The sequence below is a fragment of the Silene latifolia genome, chromosome X (genome assembly GCF_048544455.1).
Source record: "Silene latifolia isolate original U9 population chromosome X, ASM4854445v1, whole genome shotgun sequence".
Lineage (NCBI taxonomy): Eukaryota > Viridiplantae > Streptophyta > Magnoliopsida > Caryophyllales > Caryophyllaceae > Silene > Silene latifolia.
This window is the reverse complement of record NC_133537.1, coordinates 315,561,828-315,576,978: the sequence shown is the minus strand read 5'-3', so window position 1 is coordinate 315,576,978 and position 15,151 is coordinate 315,561,828. Positions and strand designations below refer to the sequence as shown.

At 38.1% G+C, this 15,151-nt stretch overlaps 2 protein-coding genes and 1 non-coding gene across 6 annotated transcripts; 1 reads left to right on the top strand and 2 right to left on the bottom strand.

Annotated features, from left to right (window-relative positions):
* Positions 1–3,270: 3,270 nt before the first annotated feature.
* Positions 3,271–5,125, bottom strand: LOC141621974 (uncharacterized). Its single transcript, XM_074438070.1, has 2 exons — positions 4,848–5,125; positions 3,271–4,704 (listed from the first exon to the last, which is right to left on the bottom strand). The coding sequence occupies exons 1-2, from the start codon at positions 5,005–5,007 to the stop codon at positions 4,100–4,102; spliced, it is 765 nt and encodes a 254-aa protein (XP_074294171.1). The 5' UTR covers positions 5,008–5,125; the 3' UTR covers positions 3,271–4,099.
* Positions 5,126–5,862: 737 nt separating this feature from the next.
* Positions 5,863–5,935, bottom strand: TRNAR-CCG (transfer RNA arginine (anticodon CCG)). Its single transcript has one exon. It is a non-coding gene; the product is annotated as a tRNA-Arg (tRNA).
* Positions 5,936–8,803: 2,868 nt separating this feature from the next.
* Positions 8,804–12,892, top strand: LOC141617680 (uncharacterized). Of its 4 annotated transcripts, XR_012531178.1 has the most exons (6): positions 8,837–8,988; positions 9,101–9,179; positions 9,433–9,687; positions 10,215–11,406; positions 12,243–12,410; positions 12,494–12,892. XR_012531178.1 is itself a non-coding variant. In XM_074434847.1 (5 exons), the coding sequence occupies exons 3-5, from the start codon at positions 9,466–9,468 to the stop codon at positions 12,254–12,256; spliced, it is 1,428 nt and encodes a 475-aa protein (XP_074290948.1). In that variant the 5' UTR covers positions 8,815–8,988; positions 9,101–9,179; positions 9,433–9,465; the 3' UTR covers positions 12,257–12,892. The 4 variants fall into 4 exon arrangements, 2 of the variants coding, with proteins under 2 accessions (XP_074290949.1, XP_074290948.1); XM_074434847.1 differs by having other exon boundaries at positions 8,815–8,988; positions 12,243–12,892; XR_012531179.1 differs by lacking the exon at positions 9,101–9,179 and having other exon boundaries at positions 8,858–8,988; positions 12,494–12,887.
* Positions 12,893–15,151: the final 2,259 nt, after the last annotated feature.

Sequence of the window (15,151 nt, the reverse complement as noted above, 5' to 3'; positions counted from 1 at the left end):
GCTTTAGCGGTATATCTTGGATACGTGTGGGATCTAGTCGGGGATGGAGTCATCACATATCCGAGTCTTTAGTCTTCCGTTGTGTTTGTTAGGACAGTTCCTTTCAGTTGGTTTATAGTTGGAGAACAGTTGTATTTTGCTTACAGTTGGTTTTGTTATGTAATCGCTAAAACTCATTTAATAAAGTATGTTTCTTCATTGTCTTATGATTATCATGCCTCGGGTAACCGAGATGGTAGCATCCTTATACCTGAGTGGTCCTGGTAAGGCACTTGGAGTATGGGGGTGTTACACCCATCCCTTCTCAGCATCAAACAGCTGCATCGCCCGCTTCTCATCTGCATTAAGACAGGCCTTCGAAGCGTCCATCTTAAGCTTACTCCGGGTTACCCATTTGTCACGCTCGCCTCGCTCTCGCACCGCAAATTAACTTGGTCTTTGGAAGGACGGGGCAGCGGATAGTCATCCCAAGACTTCGACATACACCCACCGCCCCTTCCGGTCATTGCGGAGAAGAAAGCTTATCAACGGAGATGTAGCCCGGCTCCATCGCACGCTATACCACCCCACTTTACCGGGGTCGATGGCAAGATGATGAAGCGGCGGAATAAGTTAACTGTAGGGACCTCCCCCTTAAAGAGACAGAGCCACACGAAGCCAACTATCGTCCTAATGGCCAACGGATGCAGTTGAGCCACAGCGACGTTCATAGCTTTGATGATGGCCAGGACGTATTCATTCAAAGGAAACCGGAGCCCATACTCCAGGTGCCTGATATATACGCCGATGTGACCCGGGGGAGGGCAACAGACCGCCTGACCCTTCTCAGGGATAACAATTTTGTACCCCTCACCGAAGGAGAAATGACCCTCGAAAAGATTTCCGCCGGAACAACTGGCGAATTTATTGGTCCAGGCACGATCAAGACCAGTCATGCAGGCCTCGCCGTGATCCGTGACGTACTGCCTCCCCTCATTAGGATGAGCCCTCTCAGCATCATCACCGTCATCATCATCCTCCCAATCCTCCAAAACTTTTGGGTCGACTTCGGGAGAAGGAGACCTAGGGCCCCCAGACCTTATCGGGATGACGTCTAGTATCTCCTCCTCATCAAGACGCGACGGGGAACCCCCGCGCGAGTTTACTAGGTCCGGATCGCGAAAGACATGTTTACAACAAAACTTACAAGTTAAAAAGAGAAAAATTTGGTTGTTTACCTTGAAGAAAAGTGCTAGCCGAAGTAACGACTCTGAAGATTAGAAGAGAGAGAAGTCCTTGAAAGTTTAGAGAGAAGAAAATTTTAGAGAAAATGAAATTGGTGGCCAATTTCAGGGACTAACTGCCCTATTTATAGGGGAAAGCCCATGAAGAAGGACCAATCAGGGCACAACCCATGAAACGTCAGCCAATCATCGAACAGACACGTGTCAGACATGCAACCACGGAATGTCAATCGTTGCAACAGTTGAACGTCAATCAATGCAACAGTGACCAAGCGTCTTCAACACGCCCCTTCATATCTCTCTGCCTATTCATCTTCCACAACAAATTCCTAAGTATCTGTTCTCCGCCGGCCACATGATCAGTCAAGCTAGATAGCACCGGCCGGGGGCAATCAAAAACAACCGGCACTCTCAACCCTGGTCTCGGCCAACGTCACTTTCTTTTCCACATCGGATGCCCTTTACACATCCATGTGGAGGGGGATATGGTACGGCCTAAGCAGAACCAAGCCGAGGTAGAAGAGGCCGAGAAAGAAAATTTTTACTTGCGCAGAATATACACTCAACATACATCGGAGCCCATACCACGGCATAGACTACGCTGGGGGCAAATTGATGGGGCATATTCTGCACCCGCTGACCAAGTCAACATATTGAGCAAGGTCAAAGATATCCACAAGCAAGTCAACGACTTAGACTTAACCGACGCACCCCCGTCGGCTGTCTCTTGGGTCCCGGCCGGGCAATTAGCAGTGGGCCAGGGCACACATCCGCGAACTCATATCCAAGACCCCTCGGCGGCGTGTCAACAGGGCCCGCCGGCCTGCCGTGGGTCCCTCGGCCGAGGGTAGATAAGTCTTTCCACCTGCTAGCCACTTGGCCACTACGTGACAAAAGGTGAAAGTCTATAAATACTCCTCAACTCTCATTGAGGAGGGGATCCACAATTTAACCTAAGAATCACTATTCATCTGGTATTATCTTCCTTATCTCTCTACAATATATACTTCGCCAAGTAACAACAACTTATCTCACTAAGTTTACTGACTTGAGCGTCGGAGTGAGTTCGCTCGGCCCAAAGCCGAGCCCTCAGTTTGTTCACTGTTTCAGGAGACCGAGAGGAGGATTCAATCAAGGACGTCATTCTACAAGCACGGGTGGTAATAAATAACTGCTCTGGAATTACACCCGGAACAACGATAATATTGTATAAAACAAATTCCACTGTTTTGTTGGTTAATTCGCACTAATTACTAAGTTACCTTTTTATAGGGACGATTCATTGGAGAAAGAAGACTTTATGGAGAAGTAAAATATTAGGATTGCTTAAGGAACTATATATTAAAAACTAAGTGTAAGATTGACGACATCAACGTGAATGAGTAATAGTTTTTTAGTTTTTTTTTTCAACTGTATTTTTTATTTTGGTATTTGTTGATTTTTTTTTTTTTCATCATTTTACCTTTGAAAAAATAGCACTCTTTAATTTATCGACTTTGATCTTTATTTTAACATGTCAATGCCCGTATTTTTAGTACACGATCTATCATAAATTATTCATGAGGTAATCTTACTATGTGATTTGATATTTTATAAAGTCTCAATTACTAGAAACACAAAAAAACATCACACTAAAAACAAAATATCACGTGAAATTCACGGGCCACAAAACTAGTGTTATCTGAAAAGGGGAAATGTTTTAAATAAGGGGTTTTAGTGAGAAACTTGTCTCCTCATGGGTTCATGTAAATGAAGAAACTAGAAGCAAAAAGAATCTGAGGGAGTTTTTCCGATTTTTTTTGTTTTGTTTTGTTTTGCTTTGCAAGGCAAGCAGTCCTATGAACCATTTCGGATTTACCTGTATCAACCTTTAATGAAATAATGTGTGAATGTCAAAACCCTCGTTCACTAAATCATTTTTCAAGTTGGATATCTACATGGATTCCTGGTGGCATCGTATAAATTATGGTTTCTAGCTTTAATATATGCTGTTTCTTACTCTGTGGCAAATCGGCAGTTTTCTTTTCACCACATTTTTTTTTTTCAGTTAGGCGTGCTCTGAAATTCTGAATTGAGACTTTGTCTGCATGCTTTCATATTACATGCTTGCTTTTGTTTACGTTCTTTGTCAAAATGTTGTCTGCACTTGGAATTTCTATATTTAGCGAGTTGATTGTTGGTGTTCTCAAGGTCTGTAATTCTACACAAAATCTGCTTGTGAAAACATGTACACTTTCATTTGAGCTTTGTGGAGCAACTCGCTGTAGTTTCTAGGTCATGCTTCAACACTGACTTTCTACCCTGAATAAGTAGCTGTGAATTTTCCCTGCATTATCTCGGCTTATTTGAGTTGATAAACATGGGCATGGTGAGATATAACAAGGATTGTACCAATGTTGGGCAGCATTGTCTAGGTCGGATATTGTGAATATTAGCGTGTGAGGGTGTGGTAATGAAGTTACGGTTCTTAATGGCAGGGTGTAGGTCATTACCGATTATAAAGACTTTGTCAAGAAGAAGTCATGCTTAGATGCTCCTGAGGACCAGCAATGCTAATTTTACTGTCCTGCTCGGATTTACATGTATCCGGCACACAACAGCTTTTGAAGGAATCCCAGAGCATACTATTCCATTGATCCTGTTATGAAAATGCATTGACTGCAACTGCTTCACAATATAATCAGTAAAGATTGTATAGTGACAGCTTTATTGCATCATGAATCATTGGAAAATGTAAATATAAATATAAATCCTGTGTCCCGATTAATAGTTATCTTTTCCGTTTTTATTTGACGGATTTGAAACAACGATAACTATTGATTGGGACAGAGGGAGCACTCCGTACAATATATGTACTGAGAAACAATGTTCCAACTTCAGTTCAGTATCACTACAAAGCAAGGAAGTACGGCATTAGGATTGCTGACAATAAGATTCTGAGAATTGAGATAAAACCCTTTCTTCACAATTGAATCATATTCGTCATCACTTCTCCTGTCATTAACACTTCTAATCCTTCCTGCAATAATCCTGCAGATAATCACAGCCCTCTTCGACTTCTTTCCCCTAGACTGTCCCTTAATGCTCTCTCTTAACGCCTCACTGTTTATATTTAGTTGCATTCCTGGCTTTTCTGTGTTATTTATGTCAAAACTAAACCCAAATAACTGGCACAAGTTGCAGTCAGAGAATTCGCAAGGTGCCGAGATAGGTCTTGATTCTCTGCTAAAACAAGTGACGGTAGTCACATAGAAACCGAGGAGTTCATTCCCGTCCACCATGCTTCTTGTGTGTTTCTGATCTCTTTCCTTAGCTTTCGTCTTTATTGCCCCTCTATACGCCTCAAATGTATCCACTACTTGAGGTGAATTTTTCACTCTAAAGACCTTTCTGATCTTCATGATTTTCGCTGTCGGATTGGTTAGAGCATTTCCCAAGATCTTTTCAACAACCTTCCTTGATAGATCTGCTTCTCCCACTTCTGCATTTGCAAACAATTATTCAAGTGTTAATCTCTTTGGGAAACAATGACAACATCGAGTCTTGTGTAAGCAACAATAAAAGAAAAGACGCGAACAGTTCTAACAAGTCATACATACATAAGGAAGTACTGTAACCATGCACCTGTAAAGATGCTTGGTGGAATAAGCATTCTTTTACTGCTTGTTATACTTCCCATGGAAGCTTGATGCATAATGTTGTGTTGCTTCGGGTGGCAGACGCCGCCGTTTACGCTGTTCCTGCAGTCCATGTTCTCCTTCATTGACACCCACATTCCCTGCATTTTTCTCTGTTGCTGCTGCTGAAGTCACTTGCAGTCTGAAGAGGGGGAAATACCTAAATAAGGGGTTTTAGTGAGAAACTTGTCTCCACGTGGGTTCATGTAAATGAAGAAACTAGAAGCAAAAGAAATTGACAGGGTAATTTAAAGATTTTGTAGTTTTCTTATAAATGTGCATTAAATTTGTCAATTTGAAGACAAACTTCATTTTGGTTCTTTCTTTTCTGAAATGGGGTACAAAATTTGCAATGTATCTCATTTGTCTTCCATGTAAACATTTTCTTTTTATCTTCTTCTGCCCATGAATTTCCTCCACCATTGAAAACTTTGAGTATTTGTTCGTTTTGAGTAATAATTTCTGTTTTCACTACGACATTATTATATAACGTGTTTCGGTTGGTCTTTATTTGTTAGTTGACATAATTCATTTAAAACGTAAAACTTGATTATTATTGTTTTTTCGAACAATATGTTAAAATAAGCTTGTGTAATTATGTCGAAACATACCCCTGAAATATGTAAAGGTAAGGGTAACCTATTATAAAATGCACAAATTCCTGAACAAATGTAATCTGAGGAACCCTTAAGGCCTTAATGCTAATTCACGCATCAACCTTTCTCCCAGCAAGTCTTCCGGCGCCTTCATTTTACCATCAATCTCACCCCCAGAAAATAACAACTTCAAAACGGAATTAATTTCCAGTTGATGATCAGCAGGAAATGGTGCTGCCGCTTCCAAGGCATTTGCTCGCTGATACATTTATATTTATTGTTTGATCAATCAATTAAAACTTGTTGCATAAAAGCTTAAGTTTTGATTCGGTGTGGACTTCTTGGTTGATCTAAATGAAAAATTATCGCGTCAGGTAGGGGTCGAACCTACGACCTTCTGCTTCGGAAACAGACGCTCAATCCACTGAGCTACAGACGCTTTCAAGATAACCTTATCCAGATAAACTTATAACAGCATTTTGAAAATCATTGCTACATAAATCCATGGGATGATTTTAACTAAACTTCTACAAACACTGAATGAGCCAAACTTGAAATAAGTATGATTCTAAGTAAACGATTTGACCTTCTATTTGATTGATACCACGATTGGTTTATCTATATATTGAGTTTAAATGTTTAATTGTTTGACGAAGAATATTAATTGCGCTTAACGATGATAAGAATGAAATTGACATGTTAACAAATATTCTGAATAGTACCCGATCTGTATTAAATATTTTTCTACTCAAAGTTATATACGCGGTATTGTTTTTTCGTTGTATACTAAAAAATTAATTAATTAAGACTCAAAATTTCGTGAATGAAATGATAAGGTTGTCTTCAGTCGTTGGTCTATCAAAATAAATCTTAAATTACTAATAACTGGTAGCCAGTGGCAAGAAAAAGTCGAATCCACAGGGAGGCGGTAATTATTCTATTTGCTAATATTTAAGTCCGTCTTAAAGTAAGAATTTCTTGAAGGTTGTTTGTTTGATTTCTATCAACTAATTGTAATAAAAGTAATTAAGATGAATTCAATAATATTAAAACGTCTAGGGATTAGGTTCACTAAGTAGTTATCCGGGTGTGATTTAATTCATTGATAGAGCAATTTATGTTGTTTAAGGTCATATGATCGGTCGATTCTAATATGTCCTTTAGATCTAAACTTAACATGCGATCGCTATCATTAAGTCAGTCTATTCAGTTATCGTAGCCTATACTAGTCTTAACCCAGTCGTTGAAAATCCTAGTTTGCAATACTAATTAATCAATCATGCGGAAACTAATTAACTAGATTCAAGACAATAACTGAACAACAACAAAGAAGCTATTTTAACTATCAATTCATTAACATAATCCCCTTCTAATAACCTAAATCCCCATTCACCCTAGATTAAAAGATTAGCTACTCATGATAGACGGAATAGCAACAACAATAATAATATAAGGCATAATTAAAAGCATGTAATAAGAATAATTAATTAAGCAATAGAATAAACTTGATTGAATAACAATTGAAGAATGATTAAGTACCGTAGCAAATTAAGGTAGAACGAGTTGTAGATCCGAAAGTAATAGCAATAAAACTAAACTAAGGGTTTTAGGAGAGTTCTAGGGTAAATAAGACGTAAACATAACATAGGGTACAAATGAATTGGGTATTTATAATAAAGTGTACCCGACTTAAGGAAATTGCGCCGAAAATTGCCAGCTCGATATGTACTCGGTCGAGCCTAGTGCACTCAATCGAGTACACACCCACTCGATCGAGTTCTTGCCTACTTGATCGAGTATTTTCCTATTTCAGCTCTTTTCTTCGTGTTGTCTTCTTCACTTCTCTTCCTTTATTCCTCCATATTCCCGTGTCATGCTCCATGTATTCCTTCATGCCCACTCCGCGGTGCTACATTTCATTCTTTTGATCCACAAATGCATCATTCTTGCATTAAACACCAAAAAGCGGAAGTAACAACATTCTAGCATAAAAGGCATATAATTAATATAATTTAGCACGAAAACCATATCGAAAGTAACTAAAGGGGGCATATAAATGTATATAAATGTGACTCATCATGAAACTTGGAATTTTTATGAATGTTTAAAATAGATAAATACGAATTAGTTTTTCTAACATCCACCCATGTCAATTAGGAAGTATAAATTAAGAATGCTTCAAGGTTTGATTAAGGTTGAGGATTTACTTTAACTATTTTTTTTTGTGAGGTTAAACTCGAGACAAAGACTTTTTTAAGGAGTACATCGTCGAGCATTGTGGACGTTAAACTTATCTTTGAGTTGTAGCATGCACGAATCAATTTAAAAGAGTCGTATAACATGCTTTCATCATCATACATCTTTTAGATGCAATAATATATATTGATCGTTTAAGTATAATACATATACTTCTTCCGTCACCATTATCTATCTATTTTTAATTAAATTATTTCTCTCACACAATAAAAAATGGCAAACAATAATTGGAACAAAGAGAGTATTTGATCTTGTTATTTTCTATAGATTTATTTATTCTCTTTATATATATATTGGGACTCAAAATGTTCTAATAATAATAAAAACATAAATGTGTAATCCTGAGACCAAGTTTTGAAACATATTACGGAACATCGACCGTTTCACTATGAACCATGCCAACACGAGCTATCGCCATTTGCCGTCCTAGATTGTGTTCGTAATACCACTAACGCACCCGATCTAAGTTTCACCTTTAATTATGTGTCGAGTTGAAATTTGTAGTCCTTAGACCAGGTTCGACCAAGTTTTGAAACCTGTCACGGAATACCAAGTGTTTCACTATAAACCATGCCAACACGAGCCATCACCATTCACCGTCCTAGATTGTGACCGTAATGTCATGGACGAATGCGACTTAAGTTTCACCCTTAATTATGTGTCGAGTTGAAATTGATTCCTTCGACCAAGTTCAATCAAGTTTTGGAACAGATCACGGAAGACCAACTGTTTCACACTATAAACCATGCCAACACGACCTATCACTGTTCACCTCCCTAGATTGTGCCTGTTATATCACAAACGAACGAACGCGACCTAAGTTTCACCCTCAATTATGTGTCGAGTTGAAAATTGTAGTCCTTAGACTAGGTTAAGCCATGTTTTGAAACATGTCCCGAAACACCAACTTATTTCACTACAAACCATGTAAACATGAGTTATCATCATTCACCGTCCTATATTATTTCCGTAGTATCATAAACGCATGCGACCTAACCATCACCCTTAATTGTGTGTCGAGTTGAAAATTGATTTCTTCTAATTTTAAACTAAATAAATAATGTGAAGAATATAATAAGTTGGAGAAAGAAGAGGTGGAATAACCAAAGAAATAGTAGAAAAAGAAAGGAGAGAAAGACAGAGGGGGAAACAGCCTTGTAGAGGATGACCTCATCCTCTCTCCTTATCAATCTTCTTCTTAGATCTTAGTTTTCGCATCTGGGTTTCTTCATATCGGTTTGTTTTCCCTTTCTACTCTTCTCTTTTTCATCTTCTTCTTCCTTTTCATCAATCAATTCTATGTTTTTTTGATTGATTTTTGTTTTGTTTTGTTTTTGATTGAATCCAGGAATCCTAGATTGGTTTATGCTTTATCCGATGTCCCTGGATTGAATTGCCTATAACCCACGTAGTGATTGATCGGAATTGTATGTTAATTCTGTTCATTTTGTATAAAACTTGAGATTTTGCTGTTGAATTGTGTTGTTTATTAGGTGGGCAGTTGTTATTTGATGATTTTGATCTAGAAAATTTGTTAAAATCTCATCTTTTTGATGTTTGTTTTACTGGAATTTGATGTTTGATGTTAATGAAAACTTGTGATTACTGAATTTTGTAGCTTGTTAGTGTTGTAGATGGGATTGGGTGAAACTTATGAAGTGATTTTAATTTGAAATGCAGAATTAAAATAGCAAAAAAAAAAAGAAAAAAAAAATGGAATCAGATCTTGGTAAGCTTTTTATTGGTGGGATCTCATGGGACACGGATGAAGATAGGCTCAAGGAGTATTTTGGTCAGTATGGTGAAATTGTGGAGGCTGTGATCATGAGGGATCGTATCACGGGTCGTGCTCGTGGCTTTGGTTTCATTGTGTTTGCTGATCCTGTTGTTGCTGAGCGAGTTGTTATGGAGAAGCATATGATCGATGGCCGAAGTGTGAGTACTTTGTGTTTTGATTTTTGAAATTTACTTACATTTTTTAGTGTAATTAAGGTCTGACATTAGTAGTGGCCTCTTACTTGCCTTAGCTCCTTTGAGAATTGCCAATGTTACATTTTGTATCTTTTGCTCATTGATCATCCGAATTCTATTTCTAATGGAGCTAAAGACTCGCTATCGTTGGTCATGGATTATGATCAAATAGAGTAAATTGTTTACTAAATTGGATTTGATGTCATTCTCGATGCAATTTTCAGCATTTGTCTTTTAACAAAGTGGTAAGGTTGCGTACATGAGACCTCTCCTTACCCCGTTATTTCCAGGAGCCCTTGAGGCATTGGGATGAAGTTGTTGTTTGGTGCTCCTTGTTCTTCTTCGATTCTGTTGTGGACTGAAACTCATTTGCCACATTTTTTCCTGTCTTCTGATCATGCATTGATCGCTTAAACCCTTTATTTAGGTTCAATTCTGCTATCCAAAAACATAATGTTTTTGACTTGTCTTTTTGGCTGTGTTGTGCTTAGGTTGAAGCAAAGAAAGCTGTCCCAAGGGATGATCAGCAAATATTAAGTCGCAACAGCAATAGCGTCCAAGGATCTCCTGGGCTTGGACGAACCAAAAAAATATTTGTGGGAGGATTGGCGTCAACAGTCACAGAGAATGACTTCAAAAACTACTTTGATAACTTTGGCAACATTACCGATGTTGTGGTGATGTATGATCACAACACCCAAAGGCCCAGAGGATTTGGCTTTATTACTTATGATTCGGAGGATGCTGTCGATAGGGTATTGCACAAAACTTTCCATGAACTCAATGGAAAAATGGTTGAAGTCAAGAGGGCTGTCCCAAAAGAGTTATCACCAGGTCCTAGTCGCAGCCCCCTCCTAGGATATAATTATGGCATGAGTAGGGCTAGTAACTTTATCAACAGTTATGCTCAAGGCTACAATCTTAGCACTATAGGAGGATATGGTAGACTGAATCCTCTTGTTACCGGTCGAAGTGGGCCTCCCCCATTTGGAAATCCTGGGTTTGGAATGGGTATGGGCATGGGTATGGAGCCAATGATTAATGCTGGTTATAGCGCAAATTCAAATCTTAGTAACAGTCAGAACTATGCCCGGGTTTTGGGACCTTATTATGACGGCAACTCGAACAGGTATATCAGCCCGATTGGTTATAATGGGGGTAGTGGAAGAGGCGATTCTTTGGGAAGCTCGACAACCCGTAATCTTTGGGGAAATGGGTCATTTAGTAATTCCACAAACCCCACCAGCCCTTCTGGTTTGTTTGGTTCTAGTGCTGGAAACATTGGAGTTCCATTTGGAAATAGTGAATCAAACTGGGCTTCAACACCTATTCCTCAACAAACTGGAAGTAGAGGGTCTGGGTTTAATAGTAGGAATCTTGGGCACGGCTTTGGCGATGTCACTTATGGCTTGAGAAGTGGGAATTATGGAAGATCTCATGTGACAGAGCCAACTCTACCACCTTCTTTTTCTATATCAACAGGTGGTTTTGATACGTCTTATGCAGACCTGTATCATAGTGGGCCATCATATGAAGACAGTACGTGGCGTTCTGGTTCTCCTGAATTAGATGTCTCTGCATCATTTGGTTTTGGTATGGGTAATACTACTGCAAATGTTGCATCTAATTCCACTGAAGGTTTTATTGGAAGCTATAATGTGAGGAATACACAATCTAATAGAGGTATTTTCTTTGATGTCCTTATTCATCTTAACATTTTCATTATATATTTGATTTGTATTTCATTCATCCAGCTCTCTCCGTCAATATTCAAGACACTTACTGTTTCTCGTTGCCAATCTAAAAATTTCTATTCGCCAATTGATAGTTATGTGCCTAATTTACGAAAGAGTTGAATGTAACTAAAATTCCCATGTAAAGCTTTGCTGCATATTTATTGTCTGTTGTAATTACAAAGTTTGACTCCATTTAACACTATAATTAGAATATACTCCCTCCATTTATCCATATAGCCCTATTGCCATTTCGTGGTGATTGGTTTGAGTTGGTTATGCACTACGTCAGCATCCAAAGATTCTAGGATTAAAGCTGACTGCTTTTTTTTCTTAAGTGAAGCCTTCTTGCTTGGATAATGTTATGTTAATTTTTTGTTTGTTTAAAATCAACACATACCATTTGGAAACCAATTAAGATAACTGTACATTATTTGTTTTGTTCTACGAAGTTCTCATATTAGTCCATTTTGCTTCTACAAATTGTATCCAACCTTTATGAAACCTATACCGCCTAGTTTCAATGGCTTCATGACGGTTCTTTCTGATTTTTTTTTTTGAGGTTTTACATGAATTCTACGATGATTGCTTTAAAGACAACTTATTGTGTATTGTGATCCTGTTTTTCCTCTGTCCTGGATTAAAAAGATGAAAAATGATAGTTGGTCCGAATTTTTCCCTAGTGTTCGCATGACAACAGGACATACCAGCTGACACTTTACATTTGTTCAAGCTGCCTGTGTTACATATTGTCAGCTAATATGTTTCCGTGACTGTAATTTACAGGAATTGCCGCATAGGACCCGTGATTTGAACAACAAATGCTAATTGTTAGAATCTAAAAGTTCAGCAAAATTTGTGATACCACGAATTCCTACCACTTGCAAGTATCTCTCTGTTCATAAGGAAGACTCAGTGAGGGCTGTTCAAGATGATCTTGTGACAAGGATCGAGGTTCGAATTTCTTTTTTCCTTTTGTTTTTAAAATTCCGGTTTCCAAGTTAGTTGTTTGGCTTTAGGTTGAGCTTTAATATCAGATCACGGGATGTACTCAAGAAGTTCGTTCAAGATAGTTTATCGATGCACCTTTAGTGAAGAGGCGAGCAATAGTATATCACATATGGACCGTTGTTTTTTTCTTCCCTTTTTATCCCCTTTAACATGTTGTAAGGACTAGCTAGCCGGATTGTGCCATTACGTGTATTTTCTTATATATTTGAGGATTTCTTTCGTCCTCAGATTGTATGCAGTGAGGTTTTTGTTTTGAATTATCGGTTTGAAACAATAGAGGGATACCCATCTTGGATTCCCGTTGAATAAGCTTAGATAATATTACTGAATTATAATATATCTTTTGTGTCCGAATATGTATGTGAAGGAAACACTTTCAATATTTGTACGTCATTAATATGGAATAAATGTTTGGATCGATTTCTTATTGTGTAGCCACTAGGTAGTATGTGCCTTCCTTTGCATTTGATATTCTGGACACCTTTATATACAACTTGGTTGCTTTCTTTAGAGCACCAGTTGCACCACATGCAACTCTAGGAGGATACGTAGTGAAACTCCCCCGGCTCCCACCCCCAGACCTGATGTTTTAATTCTTTCGTCATAGAGGAACTTGCTTACCTAGCTCCTGCTTTCAACTAAAAAACTTTGCCAGTTTAAGTGAAATACGGAGTACAAAATCATGTGAGATGCTACCATATAGGTATTGCAAATTTCTACATTGAAATAAACGACCATTATAGGGCTTACCCTTTTTTCCCCATCTCTTGTCTCGATGTACCACGAATATGTATGTGAGGAATCACAAGTTGTTTTGGTCTAAATATTCCTAGAAGCATTTTTAGTGACTACCATAAGTAACTTATGGTACAAGTTAATAGTTTAGAGAAAAATCGTTTTATAAGAGAGTTTGATGTTTTAGGAGGCTTTGAGATCTTCATATCTACCATTTTGATACGTCTCTTTAAAACCCGTTCCAGTTCCTAGATCTCTCTGATCGTATTAGAATTTTCAATATTTGGTTTCGAAGAGGACTCCAACATCCACATTCTCAAGCACGAGAAATTGAACCTTGTCGGTCGTTTTATGACACGGGTCAAAGTTCCAAAAGTTATTTTTCTATAGGAAAATTTGAGAGGATTTTCCTAAAACTTAGTATGCATCATGTGCTTAAAAAGGATAGGAAGGTGATCCTAAAAATGCAGGGATGTGCTCCACCAACCTAAATTAAGGGGAGAAAGGGGTAGTAAAGTGACAGAAAGAGGAGTAAAAGAGACCATAGGATTCCTGAAAATGAAGGGTATGGGGGCCATGAAATCATCATGGTTGTTTGTGCTTTAAAAGGGTCAGCCTTGAAACCTAAATATTTCGTCTGTGTGGTCAGTCTGTATGTGTGTCTCACCCCTTATCTCCCACCACCATATCCACATACAGGATTTCCTCATTACTGGATCATGTTTCTGTGGTCCTTTCTTGTGGAAAAAACCGTTGCATCTTTTCCCCCCCTTTTTTTTGTAATCTTATTATTATATGCGTGATCTTAGGGTAACACGGTTTTATCCTATAAAACTATATGAATAGTGTCACGTTAGCAATAAAATCACTCTCAGTCGTCAGCATTCACTCACTAGTCATTGTTCATTCGTTCTTTGTTGGTATTTGCTCGCTCAGCTGTTGTTGACGTTTGCTCTGGTAGAGCTCACATGCTAATCATCACACTCAACTTGCTAGCACCCAATGCGATAATTTTCCCACGGCCACTCTTCTCAAATGTGCACTTCTCATCTTGTTTTCTCTCTTCTTAGGCCTGAAACGTCTCTAGCGCATTGTGATGGCAGTGATTGCCTGAAAGATTTTTATGGTACAATAAAAAGAAAAAGCAATTGCTCGTCTCACGATTTTTTGCTTGAATTGTATAGATCCCCTACACTTAAAAAGAAGAAAATAATGTCATTAGACTATATTAGCTTCGCTGCCAGACACCCTAGAATTTTAAGTCATTTTAAAAGGGACGAATGAACCTTATTCGGGAAAAACTTTAACAGAAAAGTAAAAGCTTTAATTAGGAACGAGTTTGGAGTAGGGGAAATTAATGCTCTTAAACATGGTGTTTAAGATCATAGATTTAATTTAAGTAAAGAATTGATAGTTAACATTAAGGTAGGGTAGGGTCCTTTCAAAACGTAGTTGAGAGAGGGGGGCGTATGAAACATATATGACCGTTAATCTGTTAGTGTTTTGGCGCCTTAATTGAAATTCAAAGGAGGTACTGTATATCACTATATATTATCCAACTGAATGTCCACTGGTGGGCCCAATATAATACTCCATGCAACAAGCAATTCAATTGCTGGCCCACTTTTTTTAGCGCCTCTTTTTCGCTACTTGTGTCTAGTTGCTTTCCTATAGAAAGGAAAAGAAATTAACCACCTTTTATATCCCTTTATTATTTTTTTTAGTAAGTTTTGCGTATGACAGTTTTACTCTGATATAATTATAAATGGAGCCAAACATAATTGTATTAGTGGGTAAAAGTGGTTATAGAAAAAACTGTTTTTATGATAAATTTATGTAAAATCCCTGTATATAAGTATTTTTGAATTTTTTTGGTCTGAGACATAATTGATTGCTAATGAGTGGCTAATACCAGGTAAAGGGAGAAATTAATGTTCAAAATTCACAGA

Excerpts from the sequence above, each read along its gene's own strand:
- LOC141621974 (XM_074438070.1), bottom strand. The coding sequence starts at position 5,007 with ATGCAGGGAATGTGGGTGTCAATGAAGGAGAACATGGACTGCAGGAAC. Across the intron at positions 4,705-4,847 it reads TCCACCAAGCATCTTTACAG|AAGTGGGAGAAGCAGATCTA; the intron begins GTGCATGGTTAC and ends TTGCAAATGCAG.
- LOC141617680 (XM_074434848.1), top strand. The coding sequence starts at position 9,466 with ATGGAATCAGATCTTGGTAAGCTTTTTATTGGTGGGATCTCATGGGAC. Across the intron at positions 9,688-10,214 it reads ATATGATCGATGGCCGAAGT|GTTGAAGCAAAGAAAGCTGT; the intron begins GTGAGTACTTTG and ends TGTTGTGCTTAG.